The sequence below is a fragment of the Aethalodelphis obliquidens genome, unplaced genomic scaffold (genome assembly GCF_003676395.1).
Source record: "Aethalodelphis obliquidens isolate GAN/ISIS:26980383/991018 unplaced genomic scaffold, ASM367639v1 scaffold75, whole genome shotgun sequence".
Lineage (NCBI taxonomy): Eukaryota > Metazoa > Chordata > Mammalia > Artiodactyla > Delphinidae > Aethalodelphis > Aethalodelphis obliquidens.
The window spans coordinates 3,769,865-3,789,620 of NW_020838019.1; the positions used below are offsets into that span (position 1 = coordinate 3,769,865).

A 19,756-nucleotide genomic window follows, 5' to 3' on the forward strand; every position below is an offset into this window, starting at 1 on the left:
CCCCCTCCCCCTCCCCCTCCCCCTCCCCCTCCCTTTCTTTCCTTTCTTTCCTTCCCATGCCACGTGCGTGGCACGTGGGATCTTAGTTCCCCAACCAGGGATCAAACCTGTGCCCCCTGCACTGGAGGCAGGGGAGTCTTAACCACTGGACCGCCAGGGAAGCCCCAGGTTCAGTTATTTTTATTATAACTTCAGGGTTTTTAAAATTGCTTCTCTTTAGTGCTTTTATATATTATTGTTTTTTCTCTTGATTACAACCAAAATAAAACCTGGTATTCTTAATCTCAGATCCTGATGTATGTGTTTAAATATAATTTTACTGCCAAAAATCTGTCAAATTTGGTTTTTATTACGTTAGTTTTGTTTTTTGTGGATAACATGACCCTCAAATACCATGTCTTCTCACTGTTAAATTCTCAACTGAGTTGTCCCTATTTGAAGTGTAAGACTGCCAATTTGATTTTAAAATATTGGAAGTGAATTATGGTGAGATAGAGCTGTGAAGAAAGAAGCTTCATGTTCCCCTGGTTATAAATGCCTTTGGCATTTGTTTCTACTTGAAGACAACTTTTTCCTAATGCTTTTTTGAGGGAAGAACGTCTCACCTCTTCAGATAGGTCTGGGGGCAAATGGCTAAGAGACATGAACGAAAGCCCTGCGCTGTCTCCTGACAGGAAATCCCTTTCACACTCTCTCTCAAGTGTTCTAGTATGTAAGTGTGTTTCCTATTTGTGTGAACTCCTATATTTAGCGCCTAAAATAAAAATTCTTATCTTCTATGCCTGACATGAAGTTTTATGACATGTGGACGTGGGTGTGGGTAGATGTACATATGTCAGCTGAGGGTCCCTTCCTCAAGAAGTGCTTTTCCGTACTGTGTCCTGGGTCTGGGGACACAGAGCTGCCTCGGAGAGTCGAGTCGGAGCAGGGAGGCCTGTGAGCAGGGCATCTGCTGTGAACTCGCTTGGATTGACTGCTGGGCAGGAGGTAGGACTAAGACTAGAGGGGCAGGAGCGCTGCGGAGGAGCTGAAGTGACACTGCTTCTGGGAACTTGACTGAGGAGGTGCTAGTGGAGCTCGCAAAGGCTGAGTAAAAAGGTGTTCCAGGCACAGGGCCTGCCTGTACAAGGGCGGGGCTCTTGAGGAGGCCTGGCGTGTACCAGCACAGTTCTTTGTGGCTGTACTGGGGGGGAAGAGGCATCAGGAAATGACACAGATAGCTTGAGGAAGGGTGATCACGTGGAAGATGGCCCAGAGAAGGGAAAAGCTAGGGGCAGGGAGACCAGTTTGGTTTCCATTTTGGGGAAACAATAACTCAGGGAAGAAAATGCAAGCAGGAAGGCTAGGTTTTGGAAGAAGACAAGGAATTTCATTTTGAATGAGTTTGAGGTGACATATAGGTAGAGGAGTCTAGCCGGCAGCCGGAAATATAGGACGTGTGTGTGTGTGTGTGTGTGTGTGTGTGTGTGTGACAATTTCTTTGTAAAAATCAGATTCTAGAGCCTCCTGAAGATGTCACTCAGACTGCTCTAGGGATTGCCTCAGGGCTTGCTGTTATTCACTTCTTTTGGTGCCTACTTGCATTTGAAAAAAATCAAACAGTACAAAAGGCTGTATAAATCCCTCTACCTCAGACCTCAGTCCCACCCCCTCCCCCCAGAGGAAACCACTGCGAGCAGTTTTTATGTATTCTTCCAGAAATTTGTCTTGCATATACACACAGATTTAAGTCCCTAGAAGGGGTGAGTCAGACAGCAGCAGAAACTTACTACTATACTCACTGCATCATGCATGACGTAACTTCCCAACTGTGTCATGTGTCAGTTGCTGCGTGCCCGGGTTTGGGGTCCCCTCTCTGCTCAAGTCTTCCAGCTGCCTGGTGTGTAGCCTTTTGGTCTGCAAAGCTCGATTATTAGAGTAAGCTGAGTCTTTTTCCTTTAAGTGTTAATTTTCTTTAATGATATTTTTCCTTGTTATAAAAATATACAATGGTAATTAACGTGTATGCATTTTAAATGATAGACTATATATATATCAGTGTATACTTTAAAAAAAGTGAGTCTCTTCCCAGCCCCAAATTCACTCACCAGGTTTAGTCACCATAAACAGTATGGTATATAGACCATGTTCTGTGGGGCAAAGCTTTGGGGAAATACACGTGTGTATTTTTCACATGGAAAATATAAAGACGATGACAAGTGACCTGTAATCTCGCCCAACAGATAATGATGATTCCTGTTAGAAAAGCAGACAAACAAATAAGCACTAGTGGTTTTAAAAAAATTACAAGATTATACAGAGTGATATGAAATAAAAAACTAAAGTGTCCCTACCTCTCCTGCCATGCCCTGTCCCCACAGCCATCACTGTTAACAGTTCTCCTTCCAGAAAACTTGTAATGCAAATAGAAACATATGGTGACTCTCTCTCTTTGTGTGTGTGTTTTTATTACTTTATTTTATTTTTTAAAATTTATTTTATTTATTTATTTGGCTGCGCCGGGTCTTAGCTGTGGCGCGCGGGATCTTCGTTGCGGCATGTGGGATCTCTTTCCCTGACCAGGGATCGAACCTGGGCCCCCTGCATTGGGAGCATGGAGTCTTACCCGCTGGACCACCGGGGAAGTCCCCGTGTGTGTCTTTTTAATGTACATGAAAGGGATCCTTTCTTTTAAACATAACAAATCTTGGATCTTTCTCTCTCGGCTCATTTAGCTCTTCATCATTCTTTTTAATGGGTTATTGGCTATAGTTCAAGGGAAGGTCAATGAGTACTCCTATGATTATTTAATTGGATCCCATTGATGGACATCGAAGCTGTTTCTCAATTATTTAGTATCCTAAATCGTGCTGTGGTGAATATCCTTGTTCCCTCATGGAAATATTTCTGAAGGGTGAAAAGAAGGGGATTTGTTTTTAAACAGCTTTACAAAAACCTGCATGTATTTCATGCAGATATTCAACTGGATGAGTTTGGACATACGCATCCCCCCATGAAACCATTACTGCAGTCAAGGTAATAGATATCCAGCGCCTGCAAAAGTTTCCTTGTGTCCCTCACTTGTTTTGTGGTTCGAATACAACATGAAATCTACCCTCTTAACAAATTTTTAAGTGCATAACACAGTATTGTTAACTATAGACACTGTGTTGTACAGCATGTCTATAGAACTTATTCATCTTGTTTAACTGAGACTGTATACCCATTGAACAACTCCCCACCCACACCCCTATGCCAGCCCCTGGCATCCACCATTCTGTTCTCTGCTTCTGTGAGTTTGTTTTAAACATTGCCTATAAGTGGAATCATGCAGTATGTGTCTTTCTCTGATTGGCTTATTTTACTTAACATAATGTCCTTCAGGTTTGTCTATGTTGCAAATGGCAAGATTTCCTTTTTTAAGGCTGAATAACATGTCATTATAGATATAGACCATGTTTTCTTTATCTGTTCATCTGTCAGTGTACATTTCGGTTGTTTCCATATCTTGGCTATTGTGAATAATGCTGCAGTAAACATGGGACTGCAGATAAGATACTCTTCCAGATCCTGATTTTAATGAAATAATGGGATTTTAAAAATTATTTATATAAGCATTATTTATCACTGATTAATACAACAACCTCTGGAGAGGTTGTAGTAATTTATATTTTTACATACAGCATGTGAGTGCCTTTTCCATATGTCCTTGTCAAAATTGGTTATTATTAATCTTAAAATTTGGGGGGGGGAAGTAATTGAATAGAACTTTGTCAATGCCTTCATGTAAATCTGAAGTTATAATTAATGAGGACTTCAGTTATGGAAACTGGAAAGCTTGCCCTTGATGTGGCAGTGTTTTCAGGCACATTGCAAGCTGGACAGCTGTCCCTCAGGAAGCAGGGTTAGCCCCTGAACAGATTTTGGCTGAACTGCAGGGGGCAGTGTTGAGCAGCGGGGCCAGCAGTGGGTGATCTGCCTGCCTTGGCCTGGAGGCATCAGGGAGACTGCCATGTTGCCTCTGGTTTTGAGGGTACAGAAGCTCCTTAGAGACTCACACCGCCACCCTGGGCAACCCAGCTGAAAGGGTGTGAAGCAGGTCTTCCCTTTGATAGCCAGAGAAACGGAGCCTTTGAGGGCCATTTTGAAAGGCTAACATTTCTCCCTGGTGGAACTTTTCTCAGAGCAGAAGCAATTTTTTTTTTTTTCATGTCTCTGTTTTGACCTAAATTATCTGTGGGGTTGTACTTTTTAAAATACAGAAGCTATTTTTGTTGATATTTCTTCCTTGTCACTTTAAATTTTTGTATTATCATTAATTTTGAGATTAATGTAAATTTTACCCCAGCAAATTAATTTTGATTCTGTTTTTTGGGGGGTGGTATCCTCTCCAGTTGTATAGCAGCACCTACTTTATCATATTGCTTTTCTATTATGTACTTTTCCTTTAAAAACAGGGAGTGGGTGTGCTTTCATGCTCACTTTATCTTATAAAAAGAAAACATTGATATCCTGATAGAGGGCACTGTGTTTTGATCACTCAGGAATTTTGATCACAGGAGAGTTGTATTTTATTAATTTAAGTTGAGAAACCGTAAGGCTGCGTATGTAGCATACAGCAATATTTACTAATTAATCATATTGAGTTTTGACCCAGATGTGGGAGAAACTAAAGTTTTCTCTGAGTCATTGATTTCAGAGGCATAAAGTTGCATTAATATGTGAAAGCAAACTTGCAAAGTTTCTCTAGTTTCCAGCCTTTATTAGGTCATCATGTCACTCAGAAGTGTGCCAGGCATGCAGTAGTTACTCCAAAAATGGGATTCAGTTCCTTCAGGATTTTTGAAGCCCCTAGATATACATGGCACCATGCCAGTAAAATTATGTAGTCCACAGGGATAGAGCCCCTCAGAATTATTTAAAAATCTTTACTGGAAATTTATTTCCTAATTATACCAACATTTCTCACTTAGTTCTTTAAGCATTTTATAAGTAGCTAGTTAAATATAGACGAGATATAGGTAGTGATGTTTGTGTTTGGTGTGGGTAAAGAGATGACCCTGGCAGGCTTGAGATGGGTTCTCTTGTTCTTACTGTTCCAGTACGTTTTTGTTTTAAAAGCCCTCCCTTTTTCCTTTATTCCTCTTTCCCCCTTCCAATATGGCAAATGCAAATCTACAGATAAGCTGTAGAACCATATTTTCCTAAATGGGAAGATGGTTCCATGGATTTTTAAAGTTTAGGGTAGTCTTGATTTAAGGATTTGTCACGTAAAACTGTAATATCTTGTCTCCAAATTAATGTGCTAATTAGAAACCTAAAAGCCTAGTGATAAATAGGAATTTTAGAATCTTCTCCACTTTTTACCAAGTTCAGAAATCTCTTATAAGACCTTTGTTTGCTTCATGGTCATCTAGTTTTTTTTATTTATACTTGTAGTGACGGGGACCTTACTACCTTGCAAGGCAACCCCTTTCCATTTCCCGAAGCTATCATCATTGGAAAGCACTCCTGTTCATCTGCAACCTGCCTGTGGTGGAACAGTGCGTAATATATATATTACACATCACAAAACTACTTCAAATGAGTATTTCTTTTCGTCATTAGATGGAAACTACCCAGTGCCAGGATCATGTGTGACTAGCCTTTTTCCTTGTAATGCCCTGAACATAGGCGCTCGGTAGTGTTCTTACTTAGTTTCATATGACTTGAAGATTAACTGGAAGACAGGCTAAATATTTTTTGCCTGTATTTGAGTTAGAAAATGTGTAAGTGGGCCTTTGTAGAATAGATAACAGTCAAATTTAGGAGGTTTTTTCCATTGGTTAAAATGGAAGTATTCTACAGTGATATGCTTTCAAACCACAAATAAACTCTGATACATAGCAAGTGATCCAGTTAGATAAGAAGTCCATTTATTTTGTTGTTTATTTGTGGCCCTCATCCCTGCCAAAAGTGCAGAAGAGTAAAAAGCAAGCTGTAAACTCTGTAATGACTAGTCATTTTAGCTGTTGTCTTTAAGAAGCCAAAGGGGATAACCTTAGAGAATATATTAAAACCTGGGAAGCTTAAAAGTAAATCAGAAGATCCCAGGGTACCTAGAAGCATACCAAGGAAGACTTGATTCCACCTGCAGAACTCCCTGGAGTTTTAAAATCCAGTTTTCTGTGGTATTGCGCAGTGAACAGGCAGAACGCCGCTATAAATCATTCCTTACCAAATGGCCCAGGATTTGAAACGAAGGGGCTGAGACGGCTCCCTGTTGCCAACCCCTTGGTCGTGCCTGAGGACACCAAGGCCAGAAAGTGTCAGTTGCTTTTCAAAAAGAACATAGCTGCCCTCAGGCAGAGCCTGAGTCTGGAACTCAAGTTTTTTGGACTCTGGAACTCAAGTTTTTTGGACTCTGTCTAAAAATAAAACATCAGAAGAGGCAGAAACTGTTGATTGCTTACTCAGCCACATTTTAAATGTTATAGCCGGCGGAGGTTGGGACTTAGACATTTTTCTTTCCTTTCTTTAGAACCATTTTGGATCTCCTGGTGTTTCTAGCTTCCTGTGAATCCCGGACCCGCTCTGGACCTAGATGGGCTTGCCGCTGCGGGCACACCCCTCCTTCCAGATTCTGTTACTTCGAGGCTGCACTGCCTACCACTGCCCCCCAGCATGCTCCCCTCTGGCACTTGGCACCCATTGCTATTTAACTAGTGCCCTTCTCCTGGCTTCCTGGTCCATCACAGCTGTGCTAGACTGAGACACCATGAGCACAACCTCACTCTGGCTTACCTCCAGCTATCTGGAGCCCGGCCTCCCACCTTGTCTGCGACCAACACAAGTTTAGCAGATTTCCTCCCGTTTTATATTCAGTTTTCCCTCCTAGAGGTAGCTCTTCACAGTTGCGCCAGCTTGTTAAGGAATGCTATTTTCGTCTTCTTCTATTCTGCAGTAGTAATTGACTACACCCAGCCCCTCAGCCAGCCTAGTTTTTCCTTTCATCTTGTTCATTGATGCCCCCAGCCGCTCAGGCCTCAGCCCTTGCAGGTGTCCCCGCTCCTGTCTTTCCATTGCTGGTCATGCCCTGCGGCCCAGCCATTGTGTCCGTGTGTGTGGCGCTTCTGGAGCCCATTTCTTTCCTTCCACCATCCTCCAGGCCTTCAGCTAGTTAGTTCTTCTACAGTTGCAGTAATTTATGAGCCATTCCTCCGCCTCCAGTCTCGTCTCTTTCCCAATCCATTGTTTGCACCACTGCCAGATGAATCTTCTTAAAATGCTCCATTTTTTAAGTCAGTCTTTCCCGGGTCCCTCTCAGAAGCATTTAAATAGTTCCGTTACCACCGGGGAAGGTCTGAACTTCTTAGCTTTTCGTTCAAAGCCTGCTGTCATCAGGTGCTGCCTTCCTCTCAGCTGCTGTTCCTCCCTTTACTCCTCCCTCCGCCACAGGCTGTGCCCTTTGCTCGGTGCTCCCTGAGTGTGCCTCGTACCTCTCGGTCTCTGGAAGTCTTCTTAGCTCCTTCGTGGAGCCTTGTCTGCCAGCCATTCTTTTCAGGTCTTTGCTGATATTCACTGGCTGACCTATTCATTTGACACTTAATTCACTAAGCAAACATTATGAAAGACACGCTGTTTTGCTCCTGTGAGGAATGGATTACAGAGGGGTTAGAGGGTCATCCGCACTGCCAGGAAGCTTGTCTTTGTCACCTAGATTCTGTATCTTCTTGTGTTCATAGCTACTGGATCAGAAGTGTAAAGGCAGAGGCCAGGCCTTACACTTGAAATTTAAGAAATTTAAAAATCACCAGCACCCGGCAAATACTCTGCACAGGCAGATAAATACGTGCTGTGAGAGCTGCTGGTACACTTCTATTAAGGCTTCTTGGAATTTGGAATTTCTTGTTTTATTTATTTTGGCATTCTGATTAAATTTTGTACGTTCCCATTTTAGCATGAACTGTAACTTTAAAATTAAGGTGAGAAATCTATGAATGTAAAATCATCAGCTGAGTTATCTTATAGACTTAATTAGGGAAGATTATTTAAGCTAGTGATTTCTTATTAGTCTGGCCCCGCTCATATTAACTTTTCTGCTTTTTTGTTTCAGTCTGCATGAAGAAATAAGTGATTTTTATGAATACATGTCTCCAAGACCAGAGGAGGAGAAGATGCGGATGGAGGTGGTGAACAGGATCGAGAGTGTGATCAAGGAACTCTGGCCCAGTGCTGACGTGAGTACCTGTCTGGGTAGATGGGTGCTTAGGTGGTAATATCCCTGTGTATGTGCATCTGTCGAGTTGTGATCTAATGAAATGTTAAAAGCAAAGAATTTTCTTCAGCTTTTAGAATTTTGGGCTTCCTAATTATTTGCATTGAATTGGATGACTTACTTAAAACTGTTTCTTTGCAGTACTGAATAGCAGCTACTAACTGCAAACTATTTTGGGGAATCATTACTATAAAGAGAGGAAAGACAAATAAAGCTTCCTTGTAGTAGTGGGTTACTTGGATGTGATGTATCAAAACGCTGTTACTATTTTGTTCCAGCCTGTCAGTATGAACATTACATAATTGTGTACAGCTGAATGAAGATGTCAAGTAGGAATTTCTTATGTCATTTGAAATTCGTTTTCCTAGGCTAATGCAGGCGTGTGTTCTACTTTCCTGAAACTGCTGTTTTCTTCTCTTTTTCTAATCACTCCTTGCCTCCCAGTATAGCTCCCACCCAGTGAACAAAACTTTTGCCCAAGATTTCCTCTGCTTATTTGTGGTTCTTATTGTGGACGCTCACTTTTTAGGGCTCCTTTGAGGGTCTGTTGTACAATTTTGTGCATTCGAAGAAGTAACTTACTAGAATCCATTACATTGTACATTGTGTTGTATAGCTTTTCTTTAGACTCCGTCATGGGCTGGTAAAGGTGAAGCCAGGGAAGTTTTTCTGTTCCAGTTGGCAAAACAAAGAAGCTTCAAATAAGATACTGTAGGTACAGGGAAGAGGGGAGGACACTAGCAATATTTTATTGAGCAGCCACTGTATGCCACGTTGTTCCTCCCATGTGATCTAGATTGACAGCTTTCAACTGGGGACAAGTTTCTCCCCCAGGAGGCATCTGGCAATGTCAGAGACATTTTTTATTATCGTGACTGGTGAGGTGCTCCTGGCATATAATGAGTAGAGGCCAGGGAGGTTGCTAAACATCACATGATGCACAGGACAGCTCCTCAACACAAAGAATTATCTGCCCCAGAAGCCAGCAGTGCTGAAGTGGAGAAACCCTGATCTAAATCAGTCCTCCTCCTTCTGAGGTGGGGGATTTTATCCACAATTTTTTTGCAGATGAGGCGCACGAGGCTGTGATTAGGTTCCTGGGTCCATCTCACCTCAAAAGTTGAACTGTTTTCATTGTTCATCCTTTATTGCAATTACTTGCAAACACATATTTGCCTGAGTCTTCCACTGTTCTCTGTGGTTTGAGATAGGATATGTCCTGATTTTATGCCACAGCATGATGTTATAATGACAGTGCCTGGTGTTCTCTGTGGAGATGGCCTACAGGCTGGCACTTGTCCTGGAACTGAAGTAGTCTGACCCTTCAGTAATCTTTATGAAGATTCCTTTTGAGAGAACAAAAGTTAAGGATTTGTGATTATATCTCTAGATTATCAGGAAACATTAGTGACCTGAACATTACTTTTGAGAGGTTTCTATTTAAGTCTACATATTTGATATTTGAACCTAATAAGTTTAAGCTATATTCCGAATGTCTGCCTATAAGCCACGGGATCCCGCTTCATGAAAGCATGGTGTTAGAAAAAAAAATGCTCTTGTAGTACTAAAAATTACCAGTAGAGGGTGGCAAAACCCTGCATTTCTCCATAGCTTGGTGGCTTTTCATCTGATATTTTAATATAACAATTTTTTCTCTTTTAGGTCCAGATATTTGGAAGTTTTAAAACTGGCCTGTATTTACCTACTAGGTTAGTACATTTATGGCACTTATAAGGGATTGTACATTTTTTTAGAGTGTATGCGCTTTGACTGTTGAATGTGTAAGAGTGGAAACAAAGCAGGTTTATGAAACAAAAATTCACTTACCTGTATTTTATTTGAATTATCTTGAAGTAGAATATCACTGCAGAGAACTGCTCAACCCTGTAACTTAACCCACTAACACAGATGTTAATGTCATATTATGGTAAAACACCTGATTATGCTCTAGAACTTTGTATTCTCTGGAATGCCAGGTCTCTCATTTTTTATTGAGAACTCATACTATTAGCTCCTGTTCCAGTGTTCTGATTCAGAAAATCAGGGTACAGACTCTTCTCTGAGGGAAGTCTTGGTCTTTTCAGGCCTCTTGTTTGTTTCGGTCTTCTCAAATGAGGGCTGTCTTGGCCCATAGCTGGGGGTGGGGTGTGTGTGTTGGGGGTGATTTTGGGGGTTAGTAAGACTTCCTTGAGGAGTGAGTACCCGTCCTCTAAGAATTGAAATGCTGTGGTCTTTACGAAGCAAAAACATTTATGATGTTTTTGTTTTTATTGTGGTAAGAGCACTCAACCTGAGATTTACCCTTTTAACAAATGGTCAAGCGCACTATAGGCACCCATCATGTTTTTCATTTGAGTTTGATTCACTCTACTTTACCCAAACTTAAAATGTGTTAAAGTGGATGGATCCTAGCAATTTCCATTCTTCCCATTGCTGTCTTAGGCCTACAAAAGCCATAAAATATTCAATTTGAGTCCATTAATATTTTTCCTTATTTAAGTTCTGAGCCTCAGCAAAACCTGAGTCACTCTTTCTAATAATTTAATTAAATGTTATGAACAGTACTACATTTACCTAGTTCAGATTTGAAAAGAGCACACACATAATTACAATGAAAAGTCTGGATCCCACCTCTCTCCCCCAGTTTCTCTCCTTGGAGGAGCTGCTATTACCAGTTCTTTGCATATCCTTCCAGAGATATTCTATGCATATAAAAGGAAATGTGTGTTTCTTCCTTTTGTACACAAATGGTAGCATACTAGATACACTGCCTGCATCTTGCTTTTTATACTTAATAATGTGAGTCACAATCAGTTAACCTCATTCACTTGGAAGGTCTTAAGTTTTTTAGTACCAGAAGCCTTTATGAACAGGAAACGTTAACTGGTGTTTTTGAGGTGTTATTTCTTTTAAAATCACCCCGGGAAATGACCAGGAGAAGGAGGAGGTTGTTAAAATCACCAGTTTCCACTTCCTCTCTAAAAACAGTCCTCACCAACACATTTAGTCTTCATGGGCAGGGTGAGAAATAGAGTTCCATTGTACTAACCTGCTGTCTGTAGCTTGAATGAGTTAAAGTAAGTACAGTTTCTCACTTCTTGAAACAACTCTTGTGTGTGCTCTGTGTTCAGTGACATCGATCTTGTGGTGTTTGGGAAGTGGGAGAACCTACCCCTCTGGACCCTAGAAGAAGCTCTTCGGAAGCATAAGGTTGCAGATGAGGATTCGGTGAAAGTTCTAGACAAAGCAACTGTAAGTTCTTCAACATTTCATCTTAAACTCTCTAGGTTACTTATACATGAAACTTGTAAAATTAAAATTTAATTTTGGTGAGCACCGTCGGATTGGGAGTGAATTATTCCTTCCTTTTGTTCATGATCACAGTGTTTGTACATAAAAAGTTGTGTTTGTGAGACAAATGAATTATTCTGGTTGTACATTTCTTTAAAAAATATTATTCAATTTATCATACATAATACTGTAGAGATTTTTTCATATAAAAAACATAAGTAAAAATGTGGATATCTGATAAAGTTTATAGTTGTACAGCTGTTGCTTTTCTATCATATTTTGTATCCTTGAAGAATTGTATTAATTGAAATTTTGTAAATCAAGTCATATTTTAACTAACGGAATGGACATTAAAGAATTTTCACAGAAGCTCATTTTAGAAATAAATATGTCTATTTTAGAAGTTTGGATTTTTGCATATTAGGTTTTATTAGAGCAAAACAACTTGTACTGTTTTTTATTAAAAGCTGTTAATTTGGAAATCCAGTTCGGTACACAAAGTTTGCTGGCCTGAGTTTTCTAATGCATGGTAGAAATAGAGCTTTTTTTTTTTTTTTTTTTTTAAGAATTCCTGATATCGCATATAAATCATCCTATCATTTTTCTTTTGAGAATCATTCTTACATTTTAAGTTCTCTTGTTAGGTTGTTTTTTGGGCTGTTTGCAAAACTGACCAAAAAGGCCAGCGACTTACTGCGTGTGACTTAAGAATCTAGCAGTTTTCTTATTGGAAACGGTTCGGCGCTGTGGGCTGACGTTCATAATTCTGGATTTTCTTGAGTTGGAAACTGTTCTCCAAAGTATATTGATGTTGAGAACATTTTTGTTACCTGATTTCAAAACTCTCAGTTAGTAGAAACTACAAATATATTGCATGAGGTTAGTGCTAAATATGTAAAATATCTAGAAAGCCAAGTCAGCTATGGTGCGGAGGGTTCAGAGTACTCCGTGTTTTTATGTCCTCATGAGGAGGTGAAGACCTCAGGTCTGATAACCTTCCATCCCCTGATCTTGTCATTTAATTTGGTTAAAGTATTTAAATCTTACCTGTCTTCTCTTTCTAGGTACCTATTATTAAATTAACAGATTCTTTTACCGAAGTGAAAGTTGATATCAGCTTTAATGTACAGAATGGTGTGAGAGCAGCTGATCTCATCAAAGATTTTACCAAGGTCAGAGAATTTATAGTGTTTATTCAGTGAAAATGTTAGAAATGGAGTTGTGTTTTGAGATTCTGTTGTGGTGGTGTTCTGATATACTTGGCTAAACTATTTTTCTATGTGTATCGCTGACAAATGCTTCTTTTCTGTGCAGTGGGTTTACTTTCCTTGAATCTGCTTGTAATAATCAGTAATTTATAATGTGACCTCAAGTAAGAATTAAGGGTTGAGGAAGCTTTTGAAGAACTTCTCTCCAAGAGTTCAGATTAAGACCCTCTCTAGGGAGCCTTTTCTAGATTTTAATCCCCAAGTCACCTGTAAGATAGGTCCTGCAGGTGTCCTTATCTTATCTTGAAGTGGTTTAAGTCTGTTTCTGCTTATTCTGTTTTCTTCCCAGATAGTGCAGAATTTGTCAACATCATCTTCAGCACATTTCACATGCTTAAATCCATCAGCTTTTTTCTCCCAAAACTAAAACTGTGAACTGCTTTGGCTTATGTAGAATATCATTTCTCTCCATTCACAATGTTTTTTTTAAAAAATAAATTTATTTATTTTATTCGTTTATTTAATTTTTGGCTGCATTGGGTCTTCTCTGCTGCACGCGGTTTTCTCTAGCTGCTGAGAGCGGGGGGGCTACTCTTCGTTGCGGTACGCGGGCTTCTCACTGCAGTGGCTTCTCTTGTTGCGGAGCACAGGCCCTAGAGCACGCGGGCTTCAGTAGTTGTGTCGCATGGGCTCAGTAGTGGCAGCACGCGGGCTCTAGAGCACAGGCTCAGTAGTTGTGGCTCACGGGCTTAGTTGCTCCGTGGCATGTGGGATCTTCCCGGACCAGGGCTCGAACCCTGCATTGGCAGGCAGATTCTTAACCACTGTGCCACCAGGGAAGCCCCCACGATGTTTTTTTTTTTTAGCAGCTCTTCAGGTTCACCTTTTCTTTTTATGTCAGAAAAAATTTTAACTCTCCTGTGGTAAACATTATATTCTTGTATGAATGAGCAGAGTATAGAAAAGCAGAAAAAGAAAAGAAATATTATCTGTAATCCCACTCTTTTGGAGGTATTGGGTGTGTATAAAATTTCTTTTCACCAGAAAGAAACTTTTTTAAAAATTGAGGATAATAGTATGATAAAAAATCTTACCAGTATAAAAGCGTAGTGAAAAGTGAGTCACCCTTACACCTTACATGCTTAGACCAGCTTCATAGGATGTGCCTTCCTCGGCTTTTTTTCTTTGCTTTTTATCCTCTTCTTGAAATGTTTAACAAAAGGAATATAGCGCGCTATATACAAGATGTCTAATACTTTTTTCCTAACTTAATATTTTGGTGGGTTTTTCTGTATCAGCACAGTCAGGGTTCCTTCATTCTTTTCACTGACTACATGCTTGTCCCTCGTCAGGATTATTGTGCTTTGTGTAGCAGTTCCCGGTGTTGCTTCCAGTGGTTTTTTCTGTTACAGAAAGTGCTTGGTGGACATCCTTCCATGCCTACATCTTTCTTTACACTAATAAATTGTAGGAAGATTCCCGGAAGTGGAATTGCTGGGTCAGAGGATATATGCAGAAAAAATTCTGTTGGAAATTTGCCTAGTTGTTCTTTAAAGAGACTATATTTCTGAGTTCAGCTGTAGTGTTTAAAAATGATTATTTCTCCATATTTTTGTTGTTTCTCGTGCCTGCTTACTTCGACATGATTTGCAAAAGTTTAAACTTTTTTCTTTCTTATGGAAGCAGTTTGTTTCCATTGTAAGTGTCAAGAAAAGAGTGGAAATCACTAGTAATTCTGCCGCCCTAGGTGATGGCTGTTGACTTCTTTCTCGATGTTTGTGCTTGCTTTGTTCCCCTCAGCATCCCTAGCCTAGGGCCTGGCTTGTGGAGAGAACTTAATGAGTGTGTGCCTGAGTGACAGACAGACTCACACTCTCCCTATTGGCCAGCATGGACGTTCTCACCCTTCTTTGTAAAGCACAGAAGGTGGGTCTGTGTGTTCACCCTCCCGCATGGAGAACAGCAGGCAGGATGGCTCCTGCTTCTGGGCTCTGCAGAATCGTCTGAAGGACCCTGGTCTGCCTCTGGAGTGCCGCCTGCAAGAAGTGATTCTTTAAAACCCCACTGATTTAGTGCTTCAAGAGATGGGAATTCCCTGGCGGTCCAGTGGTTAGGACTCTGCGCTTTCACTACATGGGGCCTGGATTCGACCCCTGGTCGGGGAACTAAGATCCTGCAAGCTGGGAGGTGTGGCCAAAAAAAAAAAAAAAAAAAAAAAAGAATTGAGACATTGTCCTGTACTGTTTCTGTTACCTATTTATAATTGAATATTATTCGGTAATGGTCATAAATGAGTGTCACAAAATATGTATTGCTAGCGTTTCTGTCCTGTAGTGAGTGCTTGGCTGCTGTCATTTACGTCTACATGTTTTAGATTTTAGATGTGAGGAGACAATCCTTAATTACTTATAGCTTACTTTTTTATAGCTTGTTTTTAAAATAGAAAATTAAGTATATTACATATGTCCACCAAAGTTTGTAATGTAAGGACCAGTTTATACTTAGAGACCATATATGCTGTTAATGCTTAGAGCTGTTATTGATGTAGGAATTCATTGAAAATACAATTTTCTTTTCCAGAAATATCCTGTATTACCATACTTGGTTTTAGTATTGAAACAGTTCTTATTACAGAGGGACCTTAATGAAGTATTTACAGGTGGAATTGGTTCTTATAGTCTCTTTTTAATGGCAGTGAGTTTCCTTCAGGTAAGTTATACCATACTAGTGTACACTAAACATTTTTTAAAATAAATCAGTTGGGAATCATTTTGGAAAAAATTTAAATCAAGCTCTAATTAGAGTGTTTCCCTTGATTACTTACGACTTTTCCCTTTAAACTAGGTACCTTTTTATAATTTAGCAAATAAGTACTTTAAAATCCCTAGGGAAGAATATTTATTTTTAATCCCGTGTGCTCTCGTATTTTTGAGACTTTTCACTGCAAATTTTAGCATGCAAAAGTATGGTGTGGTTTCCATAGGTGTAAATAGTAACACAAAGGCCAAAATTAAGAATGTCTTCTAAGCAACTACTCTTGTAAGTTTAGCTGGAGTTGAGATTTGCTGTCTGGTTAAGATGAGTTAGAAGTCTTAGTCTCGTCAGTGAGCGTATTTAGTATTTATGTGGCGCAGTGTTGCCAACTGCGTGACTCGCTGGTGAGTCAGAATGACTTCCCTGATGTTGGGCCAAGCCCGCGCTCTCAGCATCCGGGGGCAGCTGTAAAATTCAGCCTTATAAATTGTCCCCCACCAGGTCCCCCCACACCCATGGGGCTTTAATTTAGGTTGTCTATAACAGAAGTACTATTATGATTAGCCTGCTCTGACTCCATGACCTATTGGCTGCTATGCTAAGGCAAAATTATAATAATACTGTTTATAGAAGTTAGAATGTCATTTATTATCCTCACCTTGAATTTAGAGGAAGTCCAATATAATTCTTTTTCTTCTCTTCTCATTTTAGTTACATCCCAGGGAAGATGCTTGCATCCCCAATACAAACTATGGTGTTCTCTTAATAGAATTTTTTGAATTATATGGACGACACTTCAATTATTTAAAGACTGGCATCCGGATAAAGGATGGTGGTTCCTATGTGGCCAAAGATGAAGTACAGAAAAATATGCTAGATGGCTACAGGCCATCCATGCTTTATATTGAAGATCCTTTACAACCAGGTATTGAATTTAGGTAAATTTATGGACATTCAAAGAAAAAGGCATTGGGAATTCCATGGCAGTCCAGTGGTTAGGACTCACTCCACGCTTTCACTGCTGAGGGCCTGGGTTCAATCCCTGGTCGGGGGAACTGAGATCCCGCAGGCCTCGCAGTGCGGCCAAAAAAAGAAAAAGAAAGAAAAGGGCATTGTCAGTCATCACATTGTACTTTAAACTCTCTTCAGATGAAAACTTAAGCGTTAACTTGTAGTAGTCATTTTTTTTTCCCTCAAAATATATATATATATTTTTTTGCGGTACGCGGGCCTCTCACTGTTGTGGCCTCTCCCGTTGCGGAGCACAGGCTCCGGACGCGCAGGCTCAGCGGCCATGGCTCACGGGCCCAGCCGCTCCGCGGTATGTGGGATCTTCCCGGACCGGGGCACGAACCCGTGTCCCCTGCATCGGCAGGCGGACTCTCAACCACTGCGCCACCAGGGAAGCCCTCAAAATATTTTATAAGCAAACACATGAACATAAACACACACACACAGCAGGAAAACACATTGCATACTTTCAAATGAGTTGATTTGGGAGTGGAATCCATTCGACTCTTAAAGGCAAAGGAGAATGGGTATTAACTATATGGGTGGGTTTGTGCACCTCCAGTTTGGTTCCATTTTTCTTCTTTCTTGCATCCTCACTGCTTCTGATGCTAACCAGGTGTCAAACGGCGCTTTAAGTGAGGATTTTGAGGTCCTTAGAGGGAGTGAGCTCGCTCATATGTCTCAGAATTCATGAGGGAAAGGGTACCAAGAGATAGTTTAGTTTCCCTTTGGACCCCTTCTTTTTAATTTTGCATAGTCTCCCTGTGCTTTTTCCAGCTTTATGTTGGCTTAAAAGTGAGCAGAAAATGAATTCCTCCTGTGCTTTCATGATGCTGTGTTTGCTTGCTTGTATCCTAGTTTTTCTGGGCAATATTTTTTCCTGATATAATTGTAAAATATTTAGATTCCGTGTTATCGGACTTCAATGGAAATGCTTTTAGTCATTTGCTTTTAAAGTATTGGCCTTGAAAATGAGTAAGGAAAGGGAGTTAAGAGATAGAGTAGCTACCTAGGAGCCCTTTTCTGGCTTGGTGAGCCATCTTATAAACATTAATAGTTCTGTGTGGTGACTTCCCTGGCGGTCCAGTGGTTAAGACTCTGCCCTTCCAATGTAGGGGGCTCAGGTTCGATCCCTGGTTGGGGAACTAGGATTCCATATGCCGCGCAATGCGGCCAATAAAAAAAAGAAAGTTCTGTGTTTATTCATTGAGGAAATGTTTACTGGGAGCCTACCCTACATAAAGGACACAAAGTTTTTTTCAGCAAGATGGTCCTTGCTTTTTAGAAGCTCATAATTTAGTGAAGGAGATGTCTGTATACCTACCAAGCAAAAAATAAGTATTTATAATTTAGCTTGGTTTCCCTCTTAGGCAAAACCAGGCAGTTACTTCTTTTATTTGCATGACTGTGTATGGGATAGTCCTGTTGGGCCAGAAGACATTTAGGCAATTTATATGACATAAGAACATATTTATGCGTGATGCACGCGTTTATAGAGTCTGGGGAGCTGTGGGACCGACTGACAGCTCAGATTCTGAGTGCCGCTCTAGCAGGATAGTGAGTGCCCTTGCTCTCCCAGAAGAGGGCTCACGAACATTTAGTTCATTTTAAGCCACGGTAAGTTTTAATATCTTATGTATATATTTCTTTTAAAGGTAATGATGTTGGAAGGAGTTCATATGGGGCCATGCAAGTGAAACAGGCCTTTGATTATGCCTACGTTGTTCTGAGTCATGCTGTATCGCCAATAGCAAAGTACTATCCCAACAACGAAACGGAGAGGTAAAAGTTTAACTAAAATCAGCCCATCGGGTCAAAATTGGTTGTGGCTTCTTATCTTCAAATTAATGTACCTCCCCTCTTTTTTTTTTTTTAAACACTTGCAGCATATTAGGTAGAATAATTAGAGTAACAGATGAAGTTGCCACATATAGAGACTGGATATCAAAGCAGTGGGGCTTGCAGAATAGGCCTGAGCCTTCATGCAATGGTAAGAGTTTTTCATCGATTGAGTATTAGAGGCTTTTCTGTGTTGTGTGTGCTTAATGGGAAGAAACGTTTTCCAATCTTTTGCCACTCTTTCAGGAAATGGTGTTACCTTGATAGTAGATACTCAGCAGTTAGATAAATGTAATAATAATCTATCTGAAGAAAATGAAGCCCTTGGAAAATGTAGAAGTAAAACTTCGGAATCTGTTAGTAAACACTCTTCAAACTCTTCATCAGGTCCAGTGTCTTCCTCTTCCGCTACACAGTCCAGCTCTAGTGACGTCGTAAGTATGAAGACGTTGTTTTCTAAACCTAGACCCTTAGGAGTTCTGTTGGGGGTAACTCTATCTAGAGAGCCAAGGCTAGCTCATTTTCTTATTTGTTCCTGGGAAATTTTAATAACTTTATGATTGTACTTTTTTTTTTTTTTTCTTGCAGTACGCGGGCCTCTCACTGTTGTCGCCTCTCCCGTTGCGGAGCACAGGCTCCGGACGCGCAAGCTCAGTGGCCATGGCCCACGGGCCCAGCCGCTCCGCGGCATGTGGGATCCTCCCGGACCGGGGCACGAACCCGCGTCCCCTGCATCGGCAGGCGGACTCTCAACCACTGCGCCACCAGGGAAGCCCTATGATTATACTTTTTCTCAACATTGTGTTCAAATTTTCAAGCATACAGCCAAAAGTGAAAGGATTTTAGTGAACATCCATATACACCACCACTAGATTCTACCATTAACATTTTACTGGCTTATCACAGAGCTGTCCATTCATTCACCAGTTCATCTTATTCTTTGATACATTTCAAAGTATTGCAGACATTAGCACATTTCCCACAAAGTACTGTTGTGTGCTTGTCATTAACCACAGTTCAGTGTTTGTCCAGTTTTCTCTTTTGATATAAAATTAACATATAAGGAAATCTTAATTATACATTTACTAAATTTTAACAAATGCATACACATGTGTAACACCAAATCCTAACAAGATACAGACAATTACCATCACCCCAAGAGTTCCCTCATGATGTTTTCAAGTAAATTCCCAATCTTACCCTCAGAGGTAACCACCACTACGATTTTCTAATACCATAGATTAGTTTTGTCTGTTTCAAAATTTTATATAAATGGGATATATACTCTCTTGTTCACCATTTAGAAATGTACAACTTAAGTGGTTTTCTTTTAGCATATTTATAATATTGTGCAGCTATACCACTATCTAATTCCAGGACATTTCCATCACCCCAAAAACAAACCTATTAGCAATCC

General features: G+C 40.4%; 1 protein-coding gene across 2 annotated transcripts in view; it reads left to right on the forward strand.

The window, feature by feature from the left end:
• The window catches only part of TENT4B (terminal nucleotidyltransferase 4B), a 61,773-nt gene that overhangs the window by 36,880 nt on the left and 5,137 nt on the right, over nucleotides 1-19,756 (forward strand). Inside the window, exons 2-10 of one of the 2 annotated variants that reach the window (XM_027092129.1) lie at nucleotides 8,075-8,198; nucleotides 9,899-9,945; nucleotides 11,368-11,488; nucleotides 12,592-12,699; nucleotides 15,316-15,444; nucleotides 16,201-16,414; nucleotides 18,156-18,282; nucleotides 18,387-18,490; nucleotides 18,586-18,773. In XM_027092129.1, the coding sequence (XP_026947930.1) occupies nucleotides 8,075-8,198; nucleotides 9,899-9,945; nucleotides 11,368-11,488; nucleotides 12,592-12,699; nucleotides 15,316-15,444; nucleotides 16,201-16,414; nucleotides 18,156-18,282; nucleotides 18,387-18,490; nucleotides 18,586-18,773 (1,162 nt within the window). The remainder of the gene's footprint in view (nucleotides 1-8,074; nucleotides 8,199-9,898; nucleotides 9,946-11,367; nucleotides 11,489-12,591; nucleotides 12,700-15,315; nucleotides 15,445-16,200; nucleotides 16,415-18,155; nucleotides 18,283-18,386; nucleotides 18,491-18,585; nucleotides 18,774-19,756) is intronic. The other variant, XM_027092130.1, reaches the window with a different exon arrangement.